The sequence below is a fragment of the Pan paniscus genome, chromosome 13, assembly GCF_029289425.2.
Source record: "Pan paniscus chromosome 13, NHGRI_mPanPan1-v2.0_pri, whole genome shotgun sequence".
NCBI classification, from domain to species: domain Eukaryota; kingdom Metazoa; phylum Chordata; class Mammalia; order Primates; family Hominidae; genus Pan; species Pan paniscus.
In genome coordinates, this window is record NC_073262.2 from 73618087 (window position 1) to 73640344 (window position 22258).

General features: G+C 41.4%; 1 protein-coding gene across 1 annotated transcript in view; it reads left to right on the top strand.

Annotated features, from left to right (window-relative positions):
• The window catches only part of GORASP2 (golgi reassembly stacking protein 2), a 38266-nt gene extending 16842 nt beyond the window's left edge, over window positions 1–21424 (top strand). The window contains exons 2-10 of the mRNA XM_003824279.5: window positions 2536–2616; window positions 3725–3928; window positions 4385–4471; window positions 5509–5639; window positions 8825–8957; window positions 10604–10727; window positions 15834–15920; window positions 17010–17117; window positions 20079–21424. Coding sequence (XP_003824327.1) covers window positions 2536–2616; window positions 3725–3928; window positions 4385–4471; window positions 5509–5639; window positions 8825–8957; window positions 10604–10727; window positions 15834–15920; window positions 17010–17117; window positions 20079–20419 — 1296 coding nt within the window. The 3' untranslated portion in view covers window positions 20420–21424. The remainder of the gene's footprint in view (window positions 1–2535; window positions 2617–3724; window positions 3929–4384; window positions 4472–5508; window positions 5640–8824; window positions 8958–10603; window positions 10728–15833; window positions 15921–17009; window positions 17118–20078) is intronic.
• Window positions 21425–22258: the final 834 nt, after the last annotated feature.

The following is a 22258-nucleotide window of genomic DNA, read 5'->3' on the forward strand; positions in this document are numbered from 1 at the left end:
GGTTCCATTTTGAAAGTATTAAAATGACTTGTTACTGTATAAATAGCTGTAGCTTTGTGTATGGTTGAAAGTGTATCTGTCATTTGCTGCTGTTATTTGCAAAACTGACTATAGAACTATTTGGACTATTACAGAAAGTCAACCTATAAATATCAATGCAAACTTTTGTTCTTGTGGAATAGATTTTTTTTGTTTTGTTTTATTTTGAGACAGGGTCTCGCCCTGTCGCCTATGCCGGAGTGCAGTGGTGCGACCTGGACTCATTGCAGCCTCAATCTCCTGGGTGCGAGTGATCCTCCCAGCTCAGCCTTCCAAGTAGCTGGGACTACAGAAGCATACCCCCATACCTGGCTAATTTTTTTGTAGAAACAGGGGTCTCCCTATATTGCCCAGGCTAGTCTCAAACTCCTGGACTCCAATCCTCCTGCCTTGTCCTCCTAAAGTTCTGGGATTACAGGCATGAGCCACTGCACCTGGCCATGGAATAGTTTTGACAGCACTTAATAATATCAAGCAGAATAAAAATTCCTTAGGAAAATATTTTGGAAAAAAAATGTGGAGTGGATTATATTTTTTACTTTTTTGTCATATTTCTGTTACTAGCTACTAACATTTTACTACTGTAAATTTTGAAAATTTGACAGTCCATTATCAAATATGGGATGATAAACATTTGAGTTGTTGAGAAGCTAAGTAATCTTTTTTATTCTATGAACCTATGAATTATATTAAAAGTAATCTCACTCTTTCATTTAAAGGCCAGTAAATGTAGCTCTACCCCTTCTTTCCAGCCTTTTGTTAGACTAATAGTTTCAAGATGGACTTTTGGCCGGATGCAGTGGCTCACACCTGTAATCCCAACACATTGGGAGGCCGAGGCGGGCAGATCACTTGAGGCCAGGAGTTTGAGACCAGCCTGGCCAACATGGTGAAACCATGCCTCTACAAAAAAAAAAAAAAAAAAAAAAAATTAGGCGGTGTGATGGTGGTGCACACCTGTAATCCCAGCTACTTGGGAGGCTGAGGCACAAGAATTGCTTGAACCCGGGAGATGGAGGTTGCAGTAAGCCGAGATTGTGTCACTGCACTCCAGCCTAGGCAACAGAGCAAGACTCTTGTCTCAAAAAATAAAAATAAAAAAGATGAATTTTTGAGTTTAACTTCCACCATTAGGCAGCTATGGAATCATAAGCAAGACATGATAATTTTTTTTAACCTATCAAATGAAAGAATTGCACAAAATCCCTGGTTTTTAAACCTTCTTGGAGTTATGGAGAAACCCTTTGAGAATCTGATGAAAGCCACCAATATTTACACCCTGAAAACTGCTTATTCATATAAAAGATAGTGTGTAATTTCAGGAGCTGTAGTATTCTCTGAAGCCATCCACAGACCTCAATTTAAGATCCCTGGATTAGAGGATTTCTGGGTTAATCCTAGTTTTCAAAGTCTATAATTCTCTATTTCTGTCCACACTACTCTGTTGTCTAGCTACACATGCTGTGATCCTCATTCTTCAGACTCCTGCTTCGGGTGTTTACTCATACTGTTTTGTCCATTTTCAGATGTCCTTCCTACCCCCTTGACCATCTTTACCTTTGAATGTTCTACCCTCTTTTTAAACCACAATTCCTTATCACTTTTTATGTCTGAAGCTTCTTCAGTCAGAATTAATCTTTCCCTTAGAACCTTATACCAAATAGCCTTTAGCCTGTTTGGTTTTACATTATAGTGATTAGAGGGCTGTGTATCCATTGCCCCTTCCTCTTCTCACCTATTCCTCAACAGATTATAAATGTCTTGACATAGGTGACTATGTGCCTGTATTTGCTTTGTAACTGAGTGGTGCCTTGCTAGTAGTAGTCAAGGAATAATTGCTTGAATTTGTCACTTAATTGTAGTGACTAACTGTCTGCTGTGTCCCCTGCTAATTGCTGAGAGGATTAGCCCCTTTCTCCCAAAAAAGGAGAAAGTGGTGCAGAAATAGAACCACAGAGGGAAAACCTCATGTAGAAGATGAACTAGGCCCGGTGCAGTGGCTCACACCTGTAATCCCAGCACTTTGGGAGGTTGAGGCGGGTGGATCCCTTGAGCCCAGGAGTTCAGGACCAGCCTGGGCAACAAGGCGAAACCCTGTCTCTACAAAAAATACAAAAATTAGTTGGACATGGTGGTACGCACCTATAGTCCTCCCAGGTACTCGGCAGGCTGAGGCACAAGAATCGCTTGAATCAGGGAGGCAGAGGTTGCAGTGAACCGAGATTGTGCCACTGCATTCCAGCCTGGGCAACAGAGGTGGAGTCTGTCTCAAAGAAATAAAATAAAAATATAAATAGAAGATTAACTTAAAGAATGGGTAGAGTTTAGGGAGCTGGACGGGCATTATCTGGGAGAGATGAAGAGAAATGAGAGAACTAGCGTGTACTGTATTTCATTATCAGTGAAATTGGTCTATTTTTACTGAAAAGAGAGATTCGGCTTACAATTTTCACCTAAGCTTTACATTTTTTATTTTTGTCGTTTTTGTTTCCGCAGGTACAAGAAAATTCCCCAGGACACAGAGCTGGTTTGGAGCCTTTCTTTGATTTTATTGTTTCTATTAATGGTTCAAGATTAGTAAGTTCAACTTTTTGTAGTTTTGTCTATAGTATTTGTAATCTCTCAAAAATGGAATTTTTCAGATGACCTGAGATGGGTATTTATTAGTTACAATCATTATGTGTAGTATGCCAATTTATAGAAATAATCATGTATTAATAAACATTGAAATATCTAGAATATTATACCTTATGCTCCACTGATTATCTTAGGGAAGTCTCTAGAATCAGTGGAGTCTTTTATATGTTAAATATTTAATTTTTATAAGCAGAAAGAAATAATTAAGATGTAAAAGATTGCTTTTTAAAGATGTCAGACTTCTGTTGGTTGTTGACAAATGGATTACTAGAAAGATTCATTCTCTCATCTCATTCTCTCAAACTTGTCAGTTTTCTTGGTGCTAAGTTTCACAATATATGAATAATGTTATTAGAACCAGACAGAGAGATGTGCTCCAAAGTACCAAATTAAAACCACTTTTTATACCTTGTTTAGAGTTTACCTGTAATAAAGTTCTAAGATAAAGAAATTATATAATCTCAGCAAATTCTTAGGACAGTAGCCACTTGGTTGGTTTAATTTTTCATAACAGTCTTAAGTTTTCGTTCATTACTTACAACATCTCTGACATATAAATAAAGGCCAACATCTGGCCTTTATTTGTTTATGAAATGAAATATTTAATATGCTGTTTCTACTTTCTTTTCTATCCAGCTCTTAATAAAGCATGTATTTAGAAATAGAGTCCAAAATTAAACGTTAACCCCAGTAAATGTTTTAGATTTTTATAATCAAAGTCATCACAACTTCGTTAGTAATGTGACTTCTTATGGCATATTTTGTTTTTACACATTGAAGCCCTAGATCATTCTAAATAATGTTGGGTTGTAAATTCCATAATCCATAATGAGCTATTAGAAAAAAGTCAGTTTCAAGTTGTTGCTAACATAAGAGTTCTTAATTTCTTGACATTCTTTTACATAGAAGAAAATTTAAATGTTGGTGAAACCTTTGTTGAATGTTTTATTTATGTTGATTATTAATATTACTCTTATAGGGCCATAGGATGCTTAAGCTAACATTAAATTTTTATTTACTAAGGAATGTGATTTCTATGTGTTCACAGAATAAAGACAATGACACTCTTAAGGATCTGCTGAAAGCAAATGTTGAAAAGCCTGTAAAGATGCTTATCTATAGCAGCAAAACATTGGAACTGCGAGAGACCTCAGTCACACCAAGTAACCTGTGGGGCGGCCAGGGCTTATTGGGAGTGAGCATTCGTTTCTGCAGCTTTGATGGGGCAAATGAAAATGTTTGGCATGTGCTGGTACGTATCAACTGTGAACTGTTACTGGAGGTTCATGAAGCAGTGTGGAAAGATGTTTTAACAATGGTTGTTTCTGGCTTAATAAGATTGTAAGGATATTATTAATAGGCAATTTTTGCCAAAAATCAGCGTTCATTGCTTTTTAAGTATGGATCAATTTTTTTTTAAGTTGAGAAAGAGAAGCAAATGTACAAGTTTAAGAACTTTTTCTAATGATTTATTCATTATAAGATATGTTAGAGTAGATAGCTACAAAAATATTTTAAATATTTGTTAAATATGTAATTTTTATGCTCAGAAGTTTAAAATATATTCTGTAGTTTCTGACATCTGACACATCTCTAGCAAGACAGAAGTATACAGATTTTAAAAATCAACATAATTAAAAATTGGACTATAAACCTTGGAAGATTATTTTATATACATTAATTTGAGGGTGTGTTTATGTCATTCTAGGAGGTGGAATCAAATTCTCCTGCAGCACTGGCAGGTCTTAGACCACACAGTGATTATATAATTGGAGCAGATACAGTCATGAATGAGGTAATTCGTGTGTTTATTCATAGTGAGAACTATATAAAATTTTCTCATTGAGGTTTGAGTTGAGAAAGATATTTGCATGCTTTGCATTTAGAGTTAAAATTTCAGTCTTTGCTGATCAAGAATAACTTAAGCCTCAGGGTGTTAAATGGAACATCTGGTAGGTGTCTTATTAGGTATAGCTGTGAGGAAAAACACATACTGTGCGGCAATTGCACAGATTTTATGTGTAATATACAGAAATCTTTGCATACCTCAAGTCTAAATCAAATTCTCATTTTCAATTGTTCATTGATTTCATTTTCTCTTCCCCTTTTTGTTCAGTGACAGCATTAGCTCAGCTATATTACATCCTTTTCCTTGTCTCTTAGCTAGCGGAAGTATACATTGCTAAATCAAAAATGAGAGAAAAGGCTGGGCACAGTGGCTCATGCCCATAATCTCAGCACTTTGGGAGGCCGAGATGGGAGAATTACTTGAGCTCAGGAGTTCGAGACCAGTCTGGGCAGCATAGTGAGACCTTGTCTCTACAACAAATACAAAAATTAGCCAGGCATGGTGGTGCATGCCTATAGTCCCAGCTACCTGGGAGGCTGAGGTGGAAGGATCACTTGAGCCTGAGAGGTTGAGGCTGCAGTGAGGCAAAATCATGCCACTGCACTCTAGCCCAGGCAACAGTTAGAGAGACCCTGTCTCAAAAAAAGAAGAAAAAAAAAAGAGTGAGAAATGAGGTGCCCAGACAACCAGGTCTTAATAATGGGAAGTAAAAGCAGAATATGTAGAACTCGGGTGTAAAAGAATTGTACTAAGAGTGCCAACTAGATCTTAAGGAACTGGCCATAAAGCCTTGTATGTAGTAAGTAGGCTTTGCTTGAATTAATATATTGAATTAAACCTGCTTGTGATTTTTATGTCTGGGGCAGGGCCCAGAATCTGTATTTTTTTCTTAGATTTCTCAGGTGATTCTGATAGCCAGGTTTGAGACACACTGTTCCAAAGTATGGTAACGTGAAACATTTTCTCCTGTGACACTTTTGCAGTCTGAAGATCTATTCAGCCTTATCGAAACACATGAAGCAAAACCATTGAAACTGTATGTGTACAACACAGACACTGATAACTGTCGAGAAGTGATTATTACACCAAATTCTGCATGGGGTGGAGAAGGCAGGTAAGGTCATTTTTTAGACTAAGTTATGACTGCTTAAACATACCAGTCAGATATGTTGCAGACATTGATTGTTTTTATTTTGAAAGAAGTTACTGGTTTATTTTAAGACTCCTCTTAAAAAAAAGGGAAGAGCTAGTCTAGAATATTGAAACCAATTTTTTTGAAGTACATATCTAGGGAACATAGTATATATACTATAGTCCTTTTCTTTACTAACCTAAGAGCTAACAGCATTTCTTTTTAATTGAGAAATTATTGCGCATAAGCCATAATTATAGAAAAGCCTAGAATTTGGAAACTTTCCACATGTTTTCAAAAGTTCTAATCCCATGCTGGGAAAAGGATAACTTAGTTGCTGCAGGCAGGAAAAGCCTCCGTTTGCTCACAGTATCTTTACCCACACTACCTGAGATTCTCCAGCTGAATGTTTCGCCACAAGTATTCTAACTTGTTGCAGTTTGAGAAAAGTAAGATAGATGTGTCATCCAAGAGTCTGGCCTATATGGGGCAATACTTGATCAAATTATCATTGTCCATTGCCCAGGTTTGTAAATGCCCAGAAATAGGATCTATTCGAGGCATTCAAAATTTATTCATTACAAGAGGCACTTCCTCATATAAACTACATTTGCAGAGAAGCTGCTGTATTTGAATGACAAATTTTCAGTTTGCAATAGAAAAATACCCCCTCTCTAGTTAGAAGAATACTCAGGTCAGATTAGTACCACAAGAGTGCCTGCTGAGCATGGAATCAAACTGGAGGAAGAGATTCTGTGGACAGTGAAGACCAACAGCAAAGAACATCACATATTCTTTCATTTTTAATTATGTTAACTAAATTTGGCTACATTCTTTGGAAGACATTTTTTCTTTTGATGTGTTTAATACTGTCAGTTGGCCATTGCATTAGCTAGGCCCATACAGAACATTTTCGTCAGTCTGCCTCTGACCATGCATTTGGTCTTTTTGTGCTTCTGTTTTTATTCCTTCCTCAGAGGCTGACCACATTTCATTTATTAAATCTTATTTCTCTTAATTTCATTCTTAGGCTGTCTTTAAGTTTGCCCAGGGTCTTGCTGTTGCCTCAAGTGCATTGTCTATTACCACTTAATTACTTTGACCAGTAAGCACCTTGTTTTCAAATGTAGCTACCTCTGAAAGGCCATAATTGATCAATATAAATTATTTAATCTTTATTTCTCTAAATCCCAGTCCAGTGAGAATTGCAGGGTTTTGTTTGTTTGTTTGGAGACAGCGTCTTGCTCTCTGGGCTGGAGCACAATCATAGTTCACTGCAGCCTTTAACTCCTGGGCTCAAGCTGTCCTCCCGCCTCAGCTTCCTGAGTACCTGGGACTACAGGTGTACACACTGTACTCGGCTAATTTAGAAACTCTTTTTTAGAGATGGGGCCTTGCTTTGTTTCCCAGGCTGGTCTTGAACTCTTCGCTTCAAGCAATCTTCCCACCTTGGCCTCCCAAAGTCCTGAGATTATAGGTGTGATCTTCCATGCCTGGCTGAATTGCAGTTTTGATTGTGAGGGAAGAAGGGAAGAAGGAACAAATAATTGTGAGATGAAGCATCATTGTGCATATCAGACTGGTAAAGGAGGAGCTAGGCCTGGCATGGTGGCTCACGCCTGTAGTACTACCGCTTTGGGAGGCTGAGGCGGGTGGATCACTTGAATTCAGGAGTTCAGTACCAGCCTGGGCAACCTGAAGAACCGTTGTCTCTACAAAAAATACAAAAATTAGCCAGATGTGGTGGCATGCACCTATAGTCCTAGCTACTCAGGAGGCTCAGGCGGGAGGATTGCTTGAGCCCAGGAGGCAGAGGTCGCAGTGAGCCAAGATCATGCCACTGCGCTACAGCCTGGGCAACAGAATAATAAATTGTCTTAATAAATAAATAAATAAATAAAATTAAAAAGGCTGAAGTTGGCCACTGCCTGCTCACCCAGCTTTTGGTGGCAGTGGAGATAATAGATGATGTGGCAAGAGAAAGGCACAGAGGTATTCATGCATGGCCTACTCTGAAATTGTCAAGTTGTTTGGGAAATAAAAGACATCATGATGGAAACATAAGTTGGAACCTCATTATGGAGAGCCTTAAATACCACGGTCAGGACTTCTGATATATTTTGAGCAGTTGAGGCTGTGATAATTGTATCAGTAAGGGGTTTTGGGTTCAAATGGTAAAAACTAGCTGTCACCATCATAAGCAGATAACATACTTAATGATATGGATTAGCTCATATAATCAAGGAAACAGCTGAAGAACCAGATGTAGAAAGGACAGGACTCAGAAAACCTCTAGGGATTTAGATAGGAAGAAGTATTTGGCAATGTCATCAGCATTCATTCTACTAAACCCATTTTTGTTTTTTCTCTGACTCCCAAGGTTTGCAGCCATGGGCAAGAGAAATTGGCCTGGCTTTGACCATGAGCCATTCCCTTGGTTTGGGCAGGGCAGACACTCTGATTGACAATCCTACCAGCACTGCACACAACAGCAGAGAAGTAATTCCCCAAAGGGAGGAAAGAGAAAGGAATGTTGAGAAGACATCAGACTAGAAAGAAGCAATGTGATCACATCTTACTAGAAAAATGCCTCTGGTGGCAGTGGGAGGATGAAATAGAAGAGATCTGGGTTGAACATACATGACTGATTTGTGTCAGGTTCTGAAAGAGAACTATGGAATGTGTAAATGATGTCATCATACAGACGAGCTTAGAGCTCTTCAGTGGAAAGGCTGTATCGATGTCATTTGTTTAGCAAGTAATCATCAAATGTCTGCCATGTGCCGGCAGCTATGAAGGCAGTAAACAGTCAAGGTCTCTGCCCTTCAGGACCTTAACATTTTGTTGGGGGAGAGAGATAGTAAATAAATATGTAGTGTGTTGGATGGTGATGAATTCTTGAAAAATAAAGGAGTAAGGGTGATATCCACAGTGGAGGGCAGGGTGTTGTTTTCTGTGGGGTGGTCTGGGAGACCTCTGCTTAGATGACATTATCTAAAAGAATAGAAATTTGTTTGTTTTTATCTTTTAAAATCTCAAAGAAGGGAGTGCATGTTCAGGGCAACTTGAATCTATGCTCTTGGGTTACCCCCTCCCCCAAAAAAAAACACCTCAAAGAAATACAAGCTGTGATAGATAACAATGTTAAGAAAAAAATGTTTTTATAGCCTAGGATGTGGCATTGGATATGGTTATTTGCATCGAATACCTACACGCCCATTTGAGGAAGGAAAGAAAATTTCTCTTCCAGGACAAATGGCTGGTACACCTATTACACCTCTTAAAGATGGGTTTACAGAGGTAAGATCACGTTCCTACCTGAGTATATCATAAAGTTTTTACCAAAACGAGTCACGTGTTTCAGTGCTACTATATGGCAGTAGCACTATGAAAATAGGGTAGACGATGAGTTAAGTATTGATTGTGTTACATTTGAGGTTCCTGTAAAATACCTAGATAGAGGTTAGATATGTGAGTCTGGATTTTAGGAAAAAGGACAGGGCTAGAGATGCAGATTTGGGAATCATCAGCAAAGAGAGGGTAATGTAACCCAATGGCTGTTAGGAAACCTGTACTGCTAGGGATTGGGTCTGGGTGGGTCGCCATCTTGAAAATCTGGATGGGCAGAGATCTAGCAAAGGAAGCTCATCAGGAGGCCAGAGGGAAAACCAAGCTTCAAGAAATCGAACACAGTCAGCCATGTCAGGTAGTGCAGAGAAGTCAGGTGAAAGGAGTGAAAAAAACCATGTCCTGGGCGAGAGCAATTTCAGAGACTTGCCAGGGGACAAACACAAACTGCAGGTCAGCAGAGTGAATAGGTGAAAAGGTGCTGCTAGCTGTTGCTTATTGTTTCAAGAAACGATTGAGAAAACAAGGAGAGCTATGTGTGTGGGGGTCATGAGGGGAGTGAAGGGGCTATTACAGAATCAAAGTAAGACTTTTTAAGGAATAAGAGATATTTGAGCAGGCTTACAGGGCTTTTGAATGTTTCTTAAGGAGGTATCTCAGGGCAGTTAACTCTTGTCTGCACAACTAAATAAAAACCAAATACCCAAAAAGAAAATGCTGCTGTTGTAAAGACAAGGCTGCTGCCACTGTGGTTTTGTCTACACAGTTTGGCCATCTTCAGTTCTAGAGGAAGGAAAGAAGAGCTGCTGGGAAGTTTCACCTCCAACATTGGCTCATGGCCAGAGCCAATATAGTTACATGTTCAGACCCCAACCACCATATCCACTGGCCCTAATCAGGGCTTTCCCAGTTGAACCTCTTTGGGTAGTCTGAGAAGATGACAGTGACTAGCAGCTAGGCAAAGGGCCAGAATACAGGTTGTCTCGGAATGTACTGAAGGGCACTGGAGCTGCAGAAGGTGGGTTATTCAGAAATGAAACCACCCATCTGTAGAGTCCATATAGACTCCTTTTTTTCTTCTCTTGAAAAGTGGAGATCTGGCTGCCACATTTATTCACTGATGAGAAAATATTAAATGCACTCATGAGGTTGGAAATCTTGAGAAGTCTATCATGTATTAAGACTTCCAGCTGATTTCTTTCCTGAGCAATGAAAGTTAAAACAAATAAACCAGCTGGGAATTCAGGAAAGCAGTGGTGGTTTAAAGGTTGAATAAAATGATTTCCAGGTGGTGAGGAAAGAGGAGAGAGTAGAATCTCTTCTAGTGTGGAAGTATGAAGAACAGCATGTGCAACTTGGGGTAGAAGCCATGTGTCTCAAGACTAGAAGTGACAGGACAGAGGGATGCTTACAGTGCATGGTCCGTGACATGTACCAAAATTAGGAGGGAGTGTCTGGAGGCAGACATGCCAGATGAAGCTTGTGACAGCTCATGTGTGAACAAAATATGTATCTGCAGGGCAAGTAAGAGCCAATATTTATATTTTCTTTTAAATAAACTTAAGTAATCTCTGTGTTTTTTTTTCTTTTTTTGGAAGGTCCAGCTGTCCTCAGTTAATCCCCCGTCTTTGTCACCACCAGGAACTACAGGAATTGAACAGAGTCTGGCTGGACTTTCTATTAGCTCAACTCCACCAGCTGTCAGTAGTGTTCTCAGTACAGGTGTGCAGAAAAATATATTCTGTTTTCAGTCTATTTTATGTAATATTATTGCATAGAATTTTAAAAATTGACCAGACACAGTGGCTCACACCTATAATCCCAGCACTTTGGGAGGCCAAGGCAGGATTGCTTGAGCTCAGGAGTTCTAAACCAGCATGGGCAATATAGTGGAACCACGTCTCTAAAAAAAAAAAAAATTTTTTTTAATTAGCCAGGTGTGGTGGTGTGCACCTGTAGTCCCAGCTCCTCGAGAACCTGAGATGGGAGGATTGCTTGAGCCTTGGAGGTTGTGGCAACAGTGAGCCGTGATTGTGCCACTGCATTCCAGCCTGGTCAACAGAGTGAAAAATTTAAAGAATTTTAAAAAATTATTTAAAAAAAATTTTTTTTAAAGAATTTAAAAAATTAATGCCAGTGTACCTTGAAAACTGCATATGTACTCTGTGTTGACAGGTCCTGGCTGTGAAAGCTTGTTCTAAATCACCATGTGGATACACACGGGGTTTAAACTTCTTCCCTGCATATTTTAGACCCTGAGCTTTCCTTAGATTCTACAACTTGTAAAGCCAGGACTCTGAGTTGAAATTCTGTTTAACTGCTCTGGTTACTCAACACGTTTGCGTGTTTCTGAAGTAGTAGGCACTGAGGATGCAAAAGTGAGTAGGAACTCCTTTCTGAGGAGCTCAGTCTTGCTTAGGGGACATGTGCCTGTCTCCTTCCTTTTCTTTTTTTTTTTTGAAACAGAGTTTCACTCTTTTTGCCGAGGCCGGAGTACAATGGCATGGTCTTGGCTCACTGCAACCTCTGCCTCCCGGGTTCAAGTGATTCTCATGCCTCAGCCTCCCAAGTGGCAGGGATTACAAGCACGTGCCACCATACGGCAGCCAATTTTTGTATTTTTAGTGGAGACGGTTTTGCCATGTTGGCCAGGCTGGTCTTGAACTCCTGACCTCAGGTGATCTGCCCTCCTCGGCCTTCCATAGTGCTGGGATTATAGGCGTGAGCCACTGCACCCAGCCTCCTTCCTTTTCTTCATCCCTTGTTCTACCTGATATAGTCCTTTTTGTTTGTTTTGGGTTTTATTTATTTATTTTAAAGCTTTCTCAAGATAAAATGCATATTACCATACAATTCACCTGCTTAAAGTATACAATCCAGTGTTTTTTTAGTGTATTTGTAGAGTTGTACAACCAATAACCTCAACCAATTTCAGAATATTTTATCACACCAAAAGAAACCCTGTACGCATTATCAGTTTTTCTGAAGTTTTAGTTTTTATGTTTTTGTAGGGCTGGGGTCTCTCTGTTGCCCAGGCTGGTCCCTAACTCCTGGCCTCAAGTGATCATCGTGCCTTGGCCTCCCAAATTGTTGGGATTACAGGTGCGAGTCATGGCTCCTAGCCTCATTAATACCTTTTATTTCTGGGCTGTCTTAAATATTCACAATTTGTTTATATCCCACTTTGTTCTGTAATGGACTTAAAACAGCCTACCAAGATGCAGTAGTAAGGTTGACAGTTTGGTGTCTAGAATTGGTCTCCTAGGTTCTCATCCCAGCTCTTTAGTCCTGGTTTTATTTCTCTAGATGAAATTTAAAATTTCAAACATACACAAAAGAGCTGGAATTGTATAATGAACCCCATCACCCAACTTTATCAATTATCAATATTGGGATATACTTCCCTTTGCCTTCTTTGCTGGTTTTCTTTTTTTCCAGCTTTATCGATAAATAATTTGCCTACCATAAATTAACTCACAATAAGTAAACAACTAAATGATTTTTAGTAAATTCATAGAATTGTGCAGTCATCACCACAATCCAGTTTTAGAATGCTTCCTAGATGAAATTAAGTATTAATGTCATCAGTCTCTAATCATAGAGTTGGAAGGGAACTTAAAGTTTATTTCATTCAAGCAGTATGAGTCCTTTTTATGATATTATGATTTTTTGCCTACATCTCATCACATAATTCTCTAGTTTATTCCTGAATAGACTTAGTAAGGGTAGGGTAGTGTACTTCCCAAGGCAGCAGCCCATTTGAGTCTGAATTGTTCATATTTGTTTTAGAGTAAGCGTGTTTCCAGATGCTCTTTTTTTTTTTTTTTTTTTTAAAAAAAACAGACTCTGTTGCCCAGGAAGGCTAGAGTACAGTGGCACTATCTCTGCCCACTGCAACCTCTGGCTCCCAGGTTCAAGCAGTTCTCCTGCCTCAGCCTAACCAAGTAGCTGTGATTGATTACAGGCACGTGCCACCACACCCAGCTAATTTTTGTATTTTTAGCAGAGATGGGGTTTTGCCATGTTGGCCAGGCTGGTCTCAAACTCCTGACCTCAAGCGACCCGCCCGCCTCTGCTGCCCCAAGTGCTGGGATTACAGGTGTGAGCCACTGTGCCCGGCCCTTTTTTTGAGGCAGAGTTTCACTCTTGTTGCCCAGGCTGGAGTGCAATGGCGCTATCTCAGCTCACTGCAACCTCCGCCTCCTGGGTTCAAGCGATTTTCCTGCCCCAGCCTCCCGAGTAGCTGGGACTACAGGCGCACGCCATCATGCCCGGCTGATTGTTTGTATTTTTAGTAGAGACAGGGTTTCACCATGTTGGCCAGGCTGGTCTCAAACTCCTGACCTCAGGTGATTCACCCGCCTCAGCCTCCCAAAGTGCTGGGATTACAGGCATGAGCCATCGTGCCCGGCCCCAGATGCGCTTCTGATTTTAGGCGATAGTTGACATGTCTCTTCAAGCCCCAGTTTCTCTTCGACATTTTAAATCTTTCCTCATTACGTTGTAGTTATACTTGTATTGTCTGATAAACACATGCACGGAGCTCCCTGGCTTATGGCACTGCAGAGAAATGGCTTCTTGACTGTTAAAGACAAATGTAAATAAAGCACTAATTGCTCAAAAGAGACTGAAAGAAATTGACATCATCACTTTTGAGTAAATAAATTTAAAAAGACTAAAATGTTCTAGCATCACAACACGTGAGAAACAACTTTTTGATGGGCATTTTTCAGTTTTCACTTTTCATTATATTGTTTGCAAAGTAGCCTATACATTGTAACAGTGTAATATAGTAGCCTATATAATGTAACTGTAGAGACATAAAAGTAACTATAGAGAAATAAAAATATATGTATTTTTAAACTTTTTTGTGGATTTGAAGATTTTTGGATTATAAAATTTTTAGAAAAGATTTTGATGTGGCATCGATCATTGTGACCTGCTTGATTTTTGTGCAGTGTATCACCTTTTTCTTTTTCTTTTTTTTTTTTTTTTGAGATGGAGTCTTGCTCTGTCGCTCAGGCTGGAGTGCAGTGGTGTGATCTTGGCTCACTGTAACCTCCACCTCCTGGGTTCAAGTGATTCTCCTGCCTCAGCCTCCTAAGTAGCTGGGATTATAGGTGCTCACCACCATGCCCAGTTAATTTTGTATTTTTAGTAGAGACAGGGTTTCACCATGTTTTCCAAGCTGGTCTTGAACCCCTGACCTCAGGTGATCCACCTGCCTCAGCTTCCCAAAGTGCTGGGATTACAGGCATGAGCCGCCGTGCCTGGCCCAAGTGTATCACCATTTTACATGCTATGTATTTTACTTATTTGATCTTTCTCCTTTTTCCTGCCCCTCATTAGAACGTAAATTTCCTAAAGGTTCTGATTTCTTCATGTTGTAAAGTGCCTCAGTGCCTAGAACAATGTGTAACATACAGTAGGTGCCCCCCAAAAAACTCGAATGAATGACCACACTCAACTATCCATTCAACTCCACTGAGAATCTGATGAAAGCAAAGAACCTGCCTTCCAAAAATTGTTGTATACAATTTTAGGAGCTTCACAGACCCCCTGAAGCCCACTTGTGGGCCCTAGATTTAGAATTCCTGTCTTAGATTGAGTCTTCCTGGCTTAGATTTAGTCAGTTATTTTTGAAACTTGTGAATGTATCTCTCCTTTAAGAATGAAAAGAAACTTATGTGAAAGACTTTATTGGGAAAGAGAAGAAATTGGCTTAACCAATCCAAGCTGCTTCTGTTTTCTTAAAACCGAGATTTCAAAACAAATGTAAAAAAATTATAGCATTGCTATTGTGTGTGACCATTAACAAAGCACACACTCACTAACATTTTGGTACAGAGTAGAGAACAGCTTCTTTTATTTCAGTGAAATTATGCAGTCTGGGATCCAGTAGAGCATTTGCCAGTGCTTCAGTTAGACTTTTCTTATTTTTGCTTGCCTCTGAATTCCGCAGAAAAGTAGATAAATGAATAAATAATAGACTGCCTGCATGGTTGGTTCATACTTTTAGGCATAATTTATTCCCGCTACCATATGTAAGCAGATCTGTAAGACAAAATCTGGAATCTGTATGCTAGATAAATGAAAATGAGTGCTAAATAAGTGAAAGGTGTGCTTTCATTTATTGTTTCGACGTCAGCAAAACGTCCCACTGGGGTAGGTGGTAAACGTGATTAGGTGGTATCCTGAGGCTTACTTGTACATGAGGAACGTAACCTCCTCAAGCTAATGTTAGTACACGTTTGTGTTAGACTTCAAAGGACTGTCACAGAACCTAAGGTCAAAAGGAAATGGACATTCAGGAAGCCAAGTCATTCTCTCCATCCTAGAGGTTCATCTGCTCTTTTGTCTCTTTCAGGCCATCTATGTCATTCTTTTCTTTCACAGACTAGCATTCACTGTTTCACAGGGCACATGGTCCCCCTGCAACCCCTGGCTTACGTGGCATCTTAGTTTAGGAGCCCAGTTGAGATTGACTAGAATCCTTGTGTCCCATATACAAATTTCTAAGACAGTTTTCTAATCTAGCCCTGCTTGGGTCAGGTGTAAACCTCTTGTCCAGTGAGCTGGGCTGGGGTGGGACTGCACGGCCTCCTGCCCTCTTGTCACAGGCTCTGGTAACAGCCTTTGTTGAGAGCTGTGGGCAGAGTTAGTGAATCTGCCGTAAAGGGTGATGGACAGTCAGTTGCAGCTGGAAATCGGGACCAAATGAAGACCTGACCACGGGGCAAGGAGGGACTGCAGATTGTCCTAATGTGTTCTGTTCATTTCTTGTCGAGTAAATTTGTTAGAAATGAAAAGATTGTGCTTTCTTTTTAGGTGTACCAACAGTACCGTTATTGCCACCACAAGTAAACCAGTCCCTCACTTCTGTGCCACCAATGAATCCAGCTACTACATTACCAGGTAACCACCAGGGGACTAGAGATGTGGCTAATAATAACAGTATTACTGATATTTGCATCTTAAAAACAATGAAAAATATTATACCTATGTGGTAACTTTTTATGTCTTTTAATCTCAGTTTATCTCTGCAATAAGTTTGTGATAAATGAGAGCTAGGGCAACTCTCCTTAGTAAACAAGGAACCAGAGATGTCATTTACCATCTAGTTAGCTGCCGAGCCTAGTGCTCCTTACCCCCAGCCAGCGGCCACCTACTGCCCCTGCAGCTCTACAGTGCAGCATCGGCCAGGAATAAGGAATCTGCAGAAGTCCATTCTCCACTGTCTCCTTAGTGAGGACTTCCTGGCAGTCATTCGTGTGAGCCTGAAGAGAAGGCTTCTTATTTGGTCTTCAGTAGCTCTAACATTAAATTAAATTTTTGTGGTTTTCTCTTCATATTCCCAGTGAAGACCAAGTCCCTTTATCCAGCCAATAATAATCAAATACTATTTTAGTGATCAAATATACTTTCATTGTGAGGGCTTTTAATGTATGGCTAAAAATGTCATTATCCAAGCATATTAAGCCATGAACCAAATGTGTGCACACACAGAATGATGAAGCAAGTGTGCTGATATGTGGACATGTGGGAATTTGGGTGAAAGGTGGATTCTTTTTACTACTTTTGCAACTGTAAGTCTGCAATTATTTTTCAGAATAAGAAATTTTAAAAGTCATAGAGACTGTAAACCTCAACCATCAAAGAAAAATTCAGTTTCATTATCTGCCATATCTACTGAAACAAATCAGCCTTTTCTCCAAGGCACTCGGGCCATCATCGTTCTTACTCCAGAGTGTTAAGAGTATTAGTTATTTATTTTCATCTTCACCCAGTTAGCCACCTAATCTATCTAATCACTTAGGTAGATAAATATATTTTAATTAAGTGAAATTTTGTTATTTATATTGTTATGATACACAACTGCCACACATTAGGTGGACTTCTGGTACTGTCACTTAGAAGTGGCTGGGATTGTTTTTAATACACGAGGATTTATTTCTTCCCCAGGTCAAGTGATTTCTCTTTTTTTCTTTTCTGCCTTCTCTTCAGGTCTGATGCCTTTACCAGCGGGACTGCCCAACCTCCCCAACCTCAACCTCAACCTCCCAGCACCACACATCATGCCAGGGGTTGGCTTACCAGAACTTGTAAACCCAGGTATGTTGCAGATCTCACCCTCCTAGGACTCTAATAAAAGTTTTATTCAGGAATGCCCATCCTCTTCAGTTTTTTCTGGAGAGAGCAAATCAGTTTAACAGATTTCAGCTACTTCAAATAAATATTCATCTTTTTTGTTTAAAAAGCTTAAGAGGATCACGCCTGTAATCCCAGCACTTTGGGAGGCCAAAGTGGGTGGATCACCTGAGGTTAGGAGTTCAAGACCAGCCTGGCCAACATGGCAAAACCCCATCTCTACTGAAAAAATATAAACATTAGCCAGGCATGGTGGCAGGTGCCTGTAGTCCCAGCTACGCAGGAGGCTGAGACAGAAGAATCGCTTGAACCCAGGAGGTGGAGGTTGCAATGAGCTGAGATCACACTACTGCACTCCAGCCTGGGCAACAGAGCAAGACTTCATCTCAAAAAAAAAAAAAAAAAAAAAAAAAGCTTAAGAGGAAAGAAGAATGTCTCAGTCCCCGGTGCTGCTGCTGCTGCTGCTGCTGCTCCCCCTCCTCCCCCTCCCCCTCTCCCCCTCCCCCTCTCCCCCTCCCCCTGTCCCCCTCCCCCTCCCCCTGTCCCCCTCCCCCTCCCCCTCTCCCCCTCCCCCTGTCCCCCTCCCCCTCCCCCTGTCCCCCTCCCCCTGTCCCCGTCCCCCTCCCCCTCCTCCTCCTCCTCCCGCCCCAGAGTAGCAGTAAAGCACAGTGGAGTGGCCCTGCTGCACTGACTTTAATGAAAGTGTACAGGCTGCCTAGTGGAGGCGAATGAATTCCCCACCATTCTCATCACCCCTGCTCAGCTGGCTGGGCTTGTATTTTTTGTTTTGTTTAGTTTTTTTGAGACAGAGTCTTGCTTTATCACCCAGGCTGGAGTGCAGTGGCACCGATCTTGGCTCACTGCAATCTCTACCTCCCAGGATCAAGCCATCCTCTCACCTCATCCTCCCAAGTAGCTGGGACTACATGCACATACCACCACACCTGGCTAATTTTTTTGTATTTTTTGTAGAGAAGGGGTTTCACCATGTTGCCCAGGCTGGTCTTGAACTCCTGGGCTCAAGCAATCTTCCTGCTTTGGCCTCCCAGTGTGCCGGGATTACAGGCATGAGCCATCTCACCCAGCCAGTATTCTTCTTTTGTAAAAAAAAAATATATAAAAAAAAAACGTGAATATTCTCCATTATTTACAAATGCTTTTATACTCAAAACTATGGGAAATTTTAGCTGGAGATGTCTACGGTAGCAGATATTCCAAGTGTCTGCACTCAGATTTTCTGTCTGAAAATGAAGCAGCAGCGTCCTACAAGTCCATACAGTTAATGATCAGCATACCTTAACCTTTGGGAGGGCTGACTTTTAATAGGTCATCTCAGTAGTTTAATAGGCCCGTCAGTGATGTCAGTGAATGATCTTACAGCACCATGGTGTGCATCGTCACCATCTTGTTTCTGTCTAGATGATAATTGTCCCTCTTGTAACACTCACCATCTGTGTATATTCCTTAACCTACTTAGTTTTCAGGCCAAAGGTTTAAAAATGAAGTACTAGGCCAGGCACAGTGGCTCACGCCTATAATGCCAGCACTTTGGGAAGCCAAGGTGGGTGGATCACCTGAGGTCAGAAGTTCGAGACCAGCCTGACCAACATGGTGAAACCCTGTCTCTATTAAAAATAGAAAAAGTAGCTGGGCATGGTGGCAGGTGCCTGTAATCCCAGCTACTCGGGAAGGTGAGGCAGGAGAATCGCTTGAACCCGGGAGGCGGAGGTTGTAGTGAGCTGAGGTCGCACCACTGCACTCCAGCCTGGGTGACAGAATGAGACTCCGTCTCAAAAAAAAATAAAAATAAAAATGAAGTACTAGTAGTAGTCAAACTACCATTTACTGTCGCAGCGCTCACCCCACCTTTTGTGCCCTGTATTCTTGGCTCCTCCTCTGCCCTTTCCCTAAATTTGACAGGCTCTAAGTAGTGAGGATTTCACCAGCTGGTGGTTGCCCTGAACCTGTGCTTTACACCCTGCCTTTCCTTTGTTTCTTGAAATAATTCTCCTTTCCTTCATATGCATTTTAATTTTTTTTTTTTTTTTTTTTTTTTTTTGAGACAGAGTCTCACTTTGTCATTCAGGCTGGAGTGCAGTGGTGTAATCTCATCTCACTGCAACCTCTGCGTCCTGGGTTCAAGCAGTCCTCCCACCTCAGTGGCCTTGTAGTCTCTAGTAGCTGGGACCACAGGTGTGTGCCACCACGCCCGGCTAATTTTTGTAATTTTTTTTAGTAGAGACGAGGTTTTGCCATGTTGCCCAGGCTGGTCTCCAACTCCTGGGTTCAAGCGATCCTCCCACCTTGGCCTCCCAAAGTGCTGGGGTTACAGGCGTGAGCCACCACGCCTGGCCTTGCATTTTAAAGTCATCATCATGAGCCCACTGAGTGTAATATAAATAGTTATCAATCACAGGTTTTAAGCAAATGCTGAGTACTCCTGGTGAGGACAGTGGAAAGGGCGAGAATCCAGGCCCCTCCCTTCTGCTGCCTTCGCAGGAGGGTTGCGGCCTACTTCTCCCTGTTGTCTGTCAAGAATGCAGCTGTAACTCAGCTTGCAGCTGGCATGGGTGAGCATGAGTCCCCCTGTCTGACATCCAGTGTAGCTGTGTCACCTGCTGGGTGGGCTGCTATCTCTTCTGACTGGAAGGATCCTATCTTTCTTCCCTGAGCCAGTTTCCCCCAGTGCTGGGCCAGGTTACATGGAGCCTAGAAGTTGAGAACCTATTCCTTCAGGCAGCTGCGATTGTAGGGAATAGTTAACCCTGCCAGGGCCTCTATCTGGAAATCAGCCAAGGTTGTGATTTGTGTTACCTCCTCAACTTCAGTTTCCTTAATGAAATGTAAATAAAAATAGCCCTTTGACAATGCCTGCTGTCCTTTCAGTGCTGGGAGGATGTATGATCTATGCCGTTTTTGTCCTAGGTCTGCCACCTCTTCCTTCCATGCCTCCCCGAAACTTACCTGGCATTGCACCTCTCCCCCTGCCATCCGAGTTCCTCCCGTCATTCCCGTTGGTTCCAGAGAGCTCTTCTGCAGCAAGCTCAGGAGAGCTGCTGTCTTCCCTCCCGCCCACCAGCAACGCACCCTCCGACCCTGCCACAACTACTGCAAAGGCAGACGCTGCCTCCTCACTCACTGTGGATGTGACGCCCCCCACTGCCAAGGCCCCCACCACCGTTGAGGACAGAGTTGGCGACTCCACTCCAGTCAGCGAGAAGCCTGTTTCTGCGGCTGTGGATGCCAATGCTTCTGAGTCACCTTAACTTTGAACCATTCTTTGGAATTGGCGTGGTATATTTAACCACGGGAGCGTGTCTGGAAACGCAAACTATCATTAATTTCATACTAGTTTGTACCGTATCTGTAGGCATCCTGTAAATAATTCCAAGGGGAAAACTAAACGAGGACGTGGGTTGTATCCTGCCAGGTTGAGTGGGGCTCACACGCTAGGGTGAGATGTCAGAAAGCGCTTGTATTTTAAACAACCAAAAAGAATTGTAAGGGTGGCTTGCTGCCAGGCTTGCACTGCCGTTCCTGGGGGTGTGCATCTTCGGGAAAGGTGGTGGCGGGGCGTCCACTAGGTTTCCTGTCCCCTGCTGCTCCTTCCGTAAGAAAATGAAATATTCTATGCCTAATACTCACACGCAACATTTCTTGTACTTTGTAAGTCGTTTGCGAGAATGCAGACCACCTCACTAAACTGTAAACGGTAAAGAGATTTTTACTTTTGGTCTCCGTGAGTCGCATCTCTACTAAGGTTTACACAGGAATTCCACCTGAAGACTTGTGTTAAAGTTCTACAGCGCGCACTGTTAACTGAACGTCTTTTTCTTCAGCCTATACACAGATCCTTGTTTTGAGCTCTCAGAATCACTCAGACAACATTTTGTAACTGCTGCTGTTGCTTTCTACATACACCTTATAAAGTGACATTTCAAAAGAAATAAGGTGCCACAGTTTTAAACCAGAAGGTGGCACTCTGTGGCTCCTTGTAGTATTATAGCTATACTGGGAAAGCATAGATACAGCAATAAAGTACAGTAATTTTACTTTTTTTCTTGTGTTACATCTAAATTACAACCCTTAATTGCCACGTGTGCACTTACTACTCTCCAGTATGTCTTATTACTCTCCAGTATGTCACGCATCTTTAACTTTTCACGTCCTATGTTTGCTTTCTCCTGTTTTTAAGAGATGGTAAGTTAACTGGAATTGATTTACTGAATGAAATTAAATGCAGATATCCCTGTTTTTGAAATAAGACAAAAGTGCTTCCTCAGTTATTGCCCTGGTATGAGTCTGAAGATGCTCATCCCCTGCAGGGAGGATGTGGCTGAGGTGGCAGCACCCTCACATCACCCTCATGTCACTCACCCCTGGCCGCCCTGCTGGACACTCGAGGTCAACGCCAGCCCAGCACTCTCCCAGGAGGCCCAGTACCAGCCAGTTTTGGGAGTAGATCCGTTTCTGGGGCCAGGTTTGTACTTAAAACTGAATGATGAAAGAAGGCCCCAGCCCTAATCATAGCTGCTTCTGTTTACACTGTGTAAATGTTTCTAGAGTATTTCAGTTAATCCCATTTTTTGAAAAGAAGCTTATAACAGGTGAGGAAAGTATTCACAAGCATATTTAAATGTTATGATTTTTGACTTTCCAGGATAGGAAAAGTTGAGAAAGTTACTACTTTCTAAAAGATTTCTTAAATATTAAGATCTCCTTAATATTTGTTGTTTTTACGTTTAAAAACAAATATTAAGGAGATCCCTTAGTGGAAAGCAAGTAAGTAATTTTTAAGTTTTACAAAATGATTTTTTTTTTTAAACAGTTCTTCCAAGGCAATGCTTGTGAACTCTGGTGCAGTCACAGCTCTCATTTGGCAACGACGGCAGGCTGGGCTCTCTTCCTGGGCAGATATCTGTAGCATAAATGAAACACTAATCTCTAGGGAGATTGAGGGACCTTTTTTTTTTTTTTTTTTTTTTTTTTTTGGAAACAGGGTCTCGTTCTGTCACCCTGGCTGGAGTGCAGTGGCCTGATCTTGGCTCACTGCAGCCTTGGCCTCCTGGGCTCAAGCGATACCCCCACCTCAGCATTCCACGTAG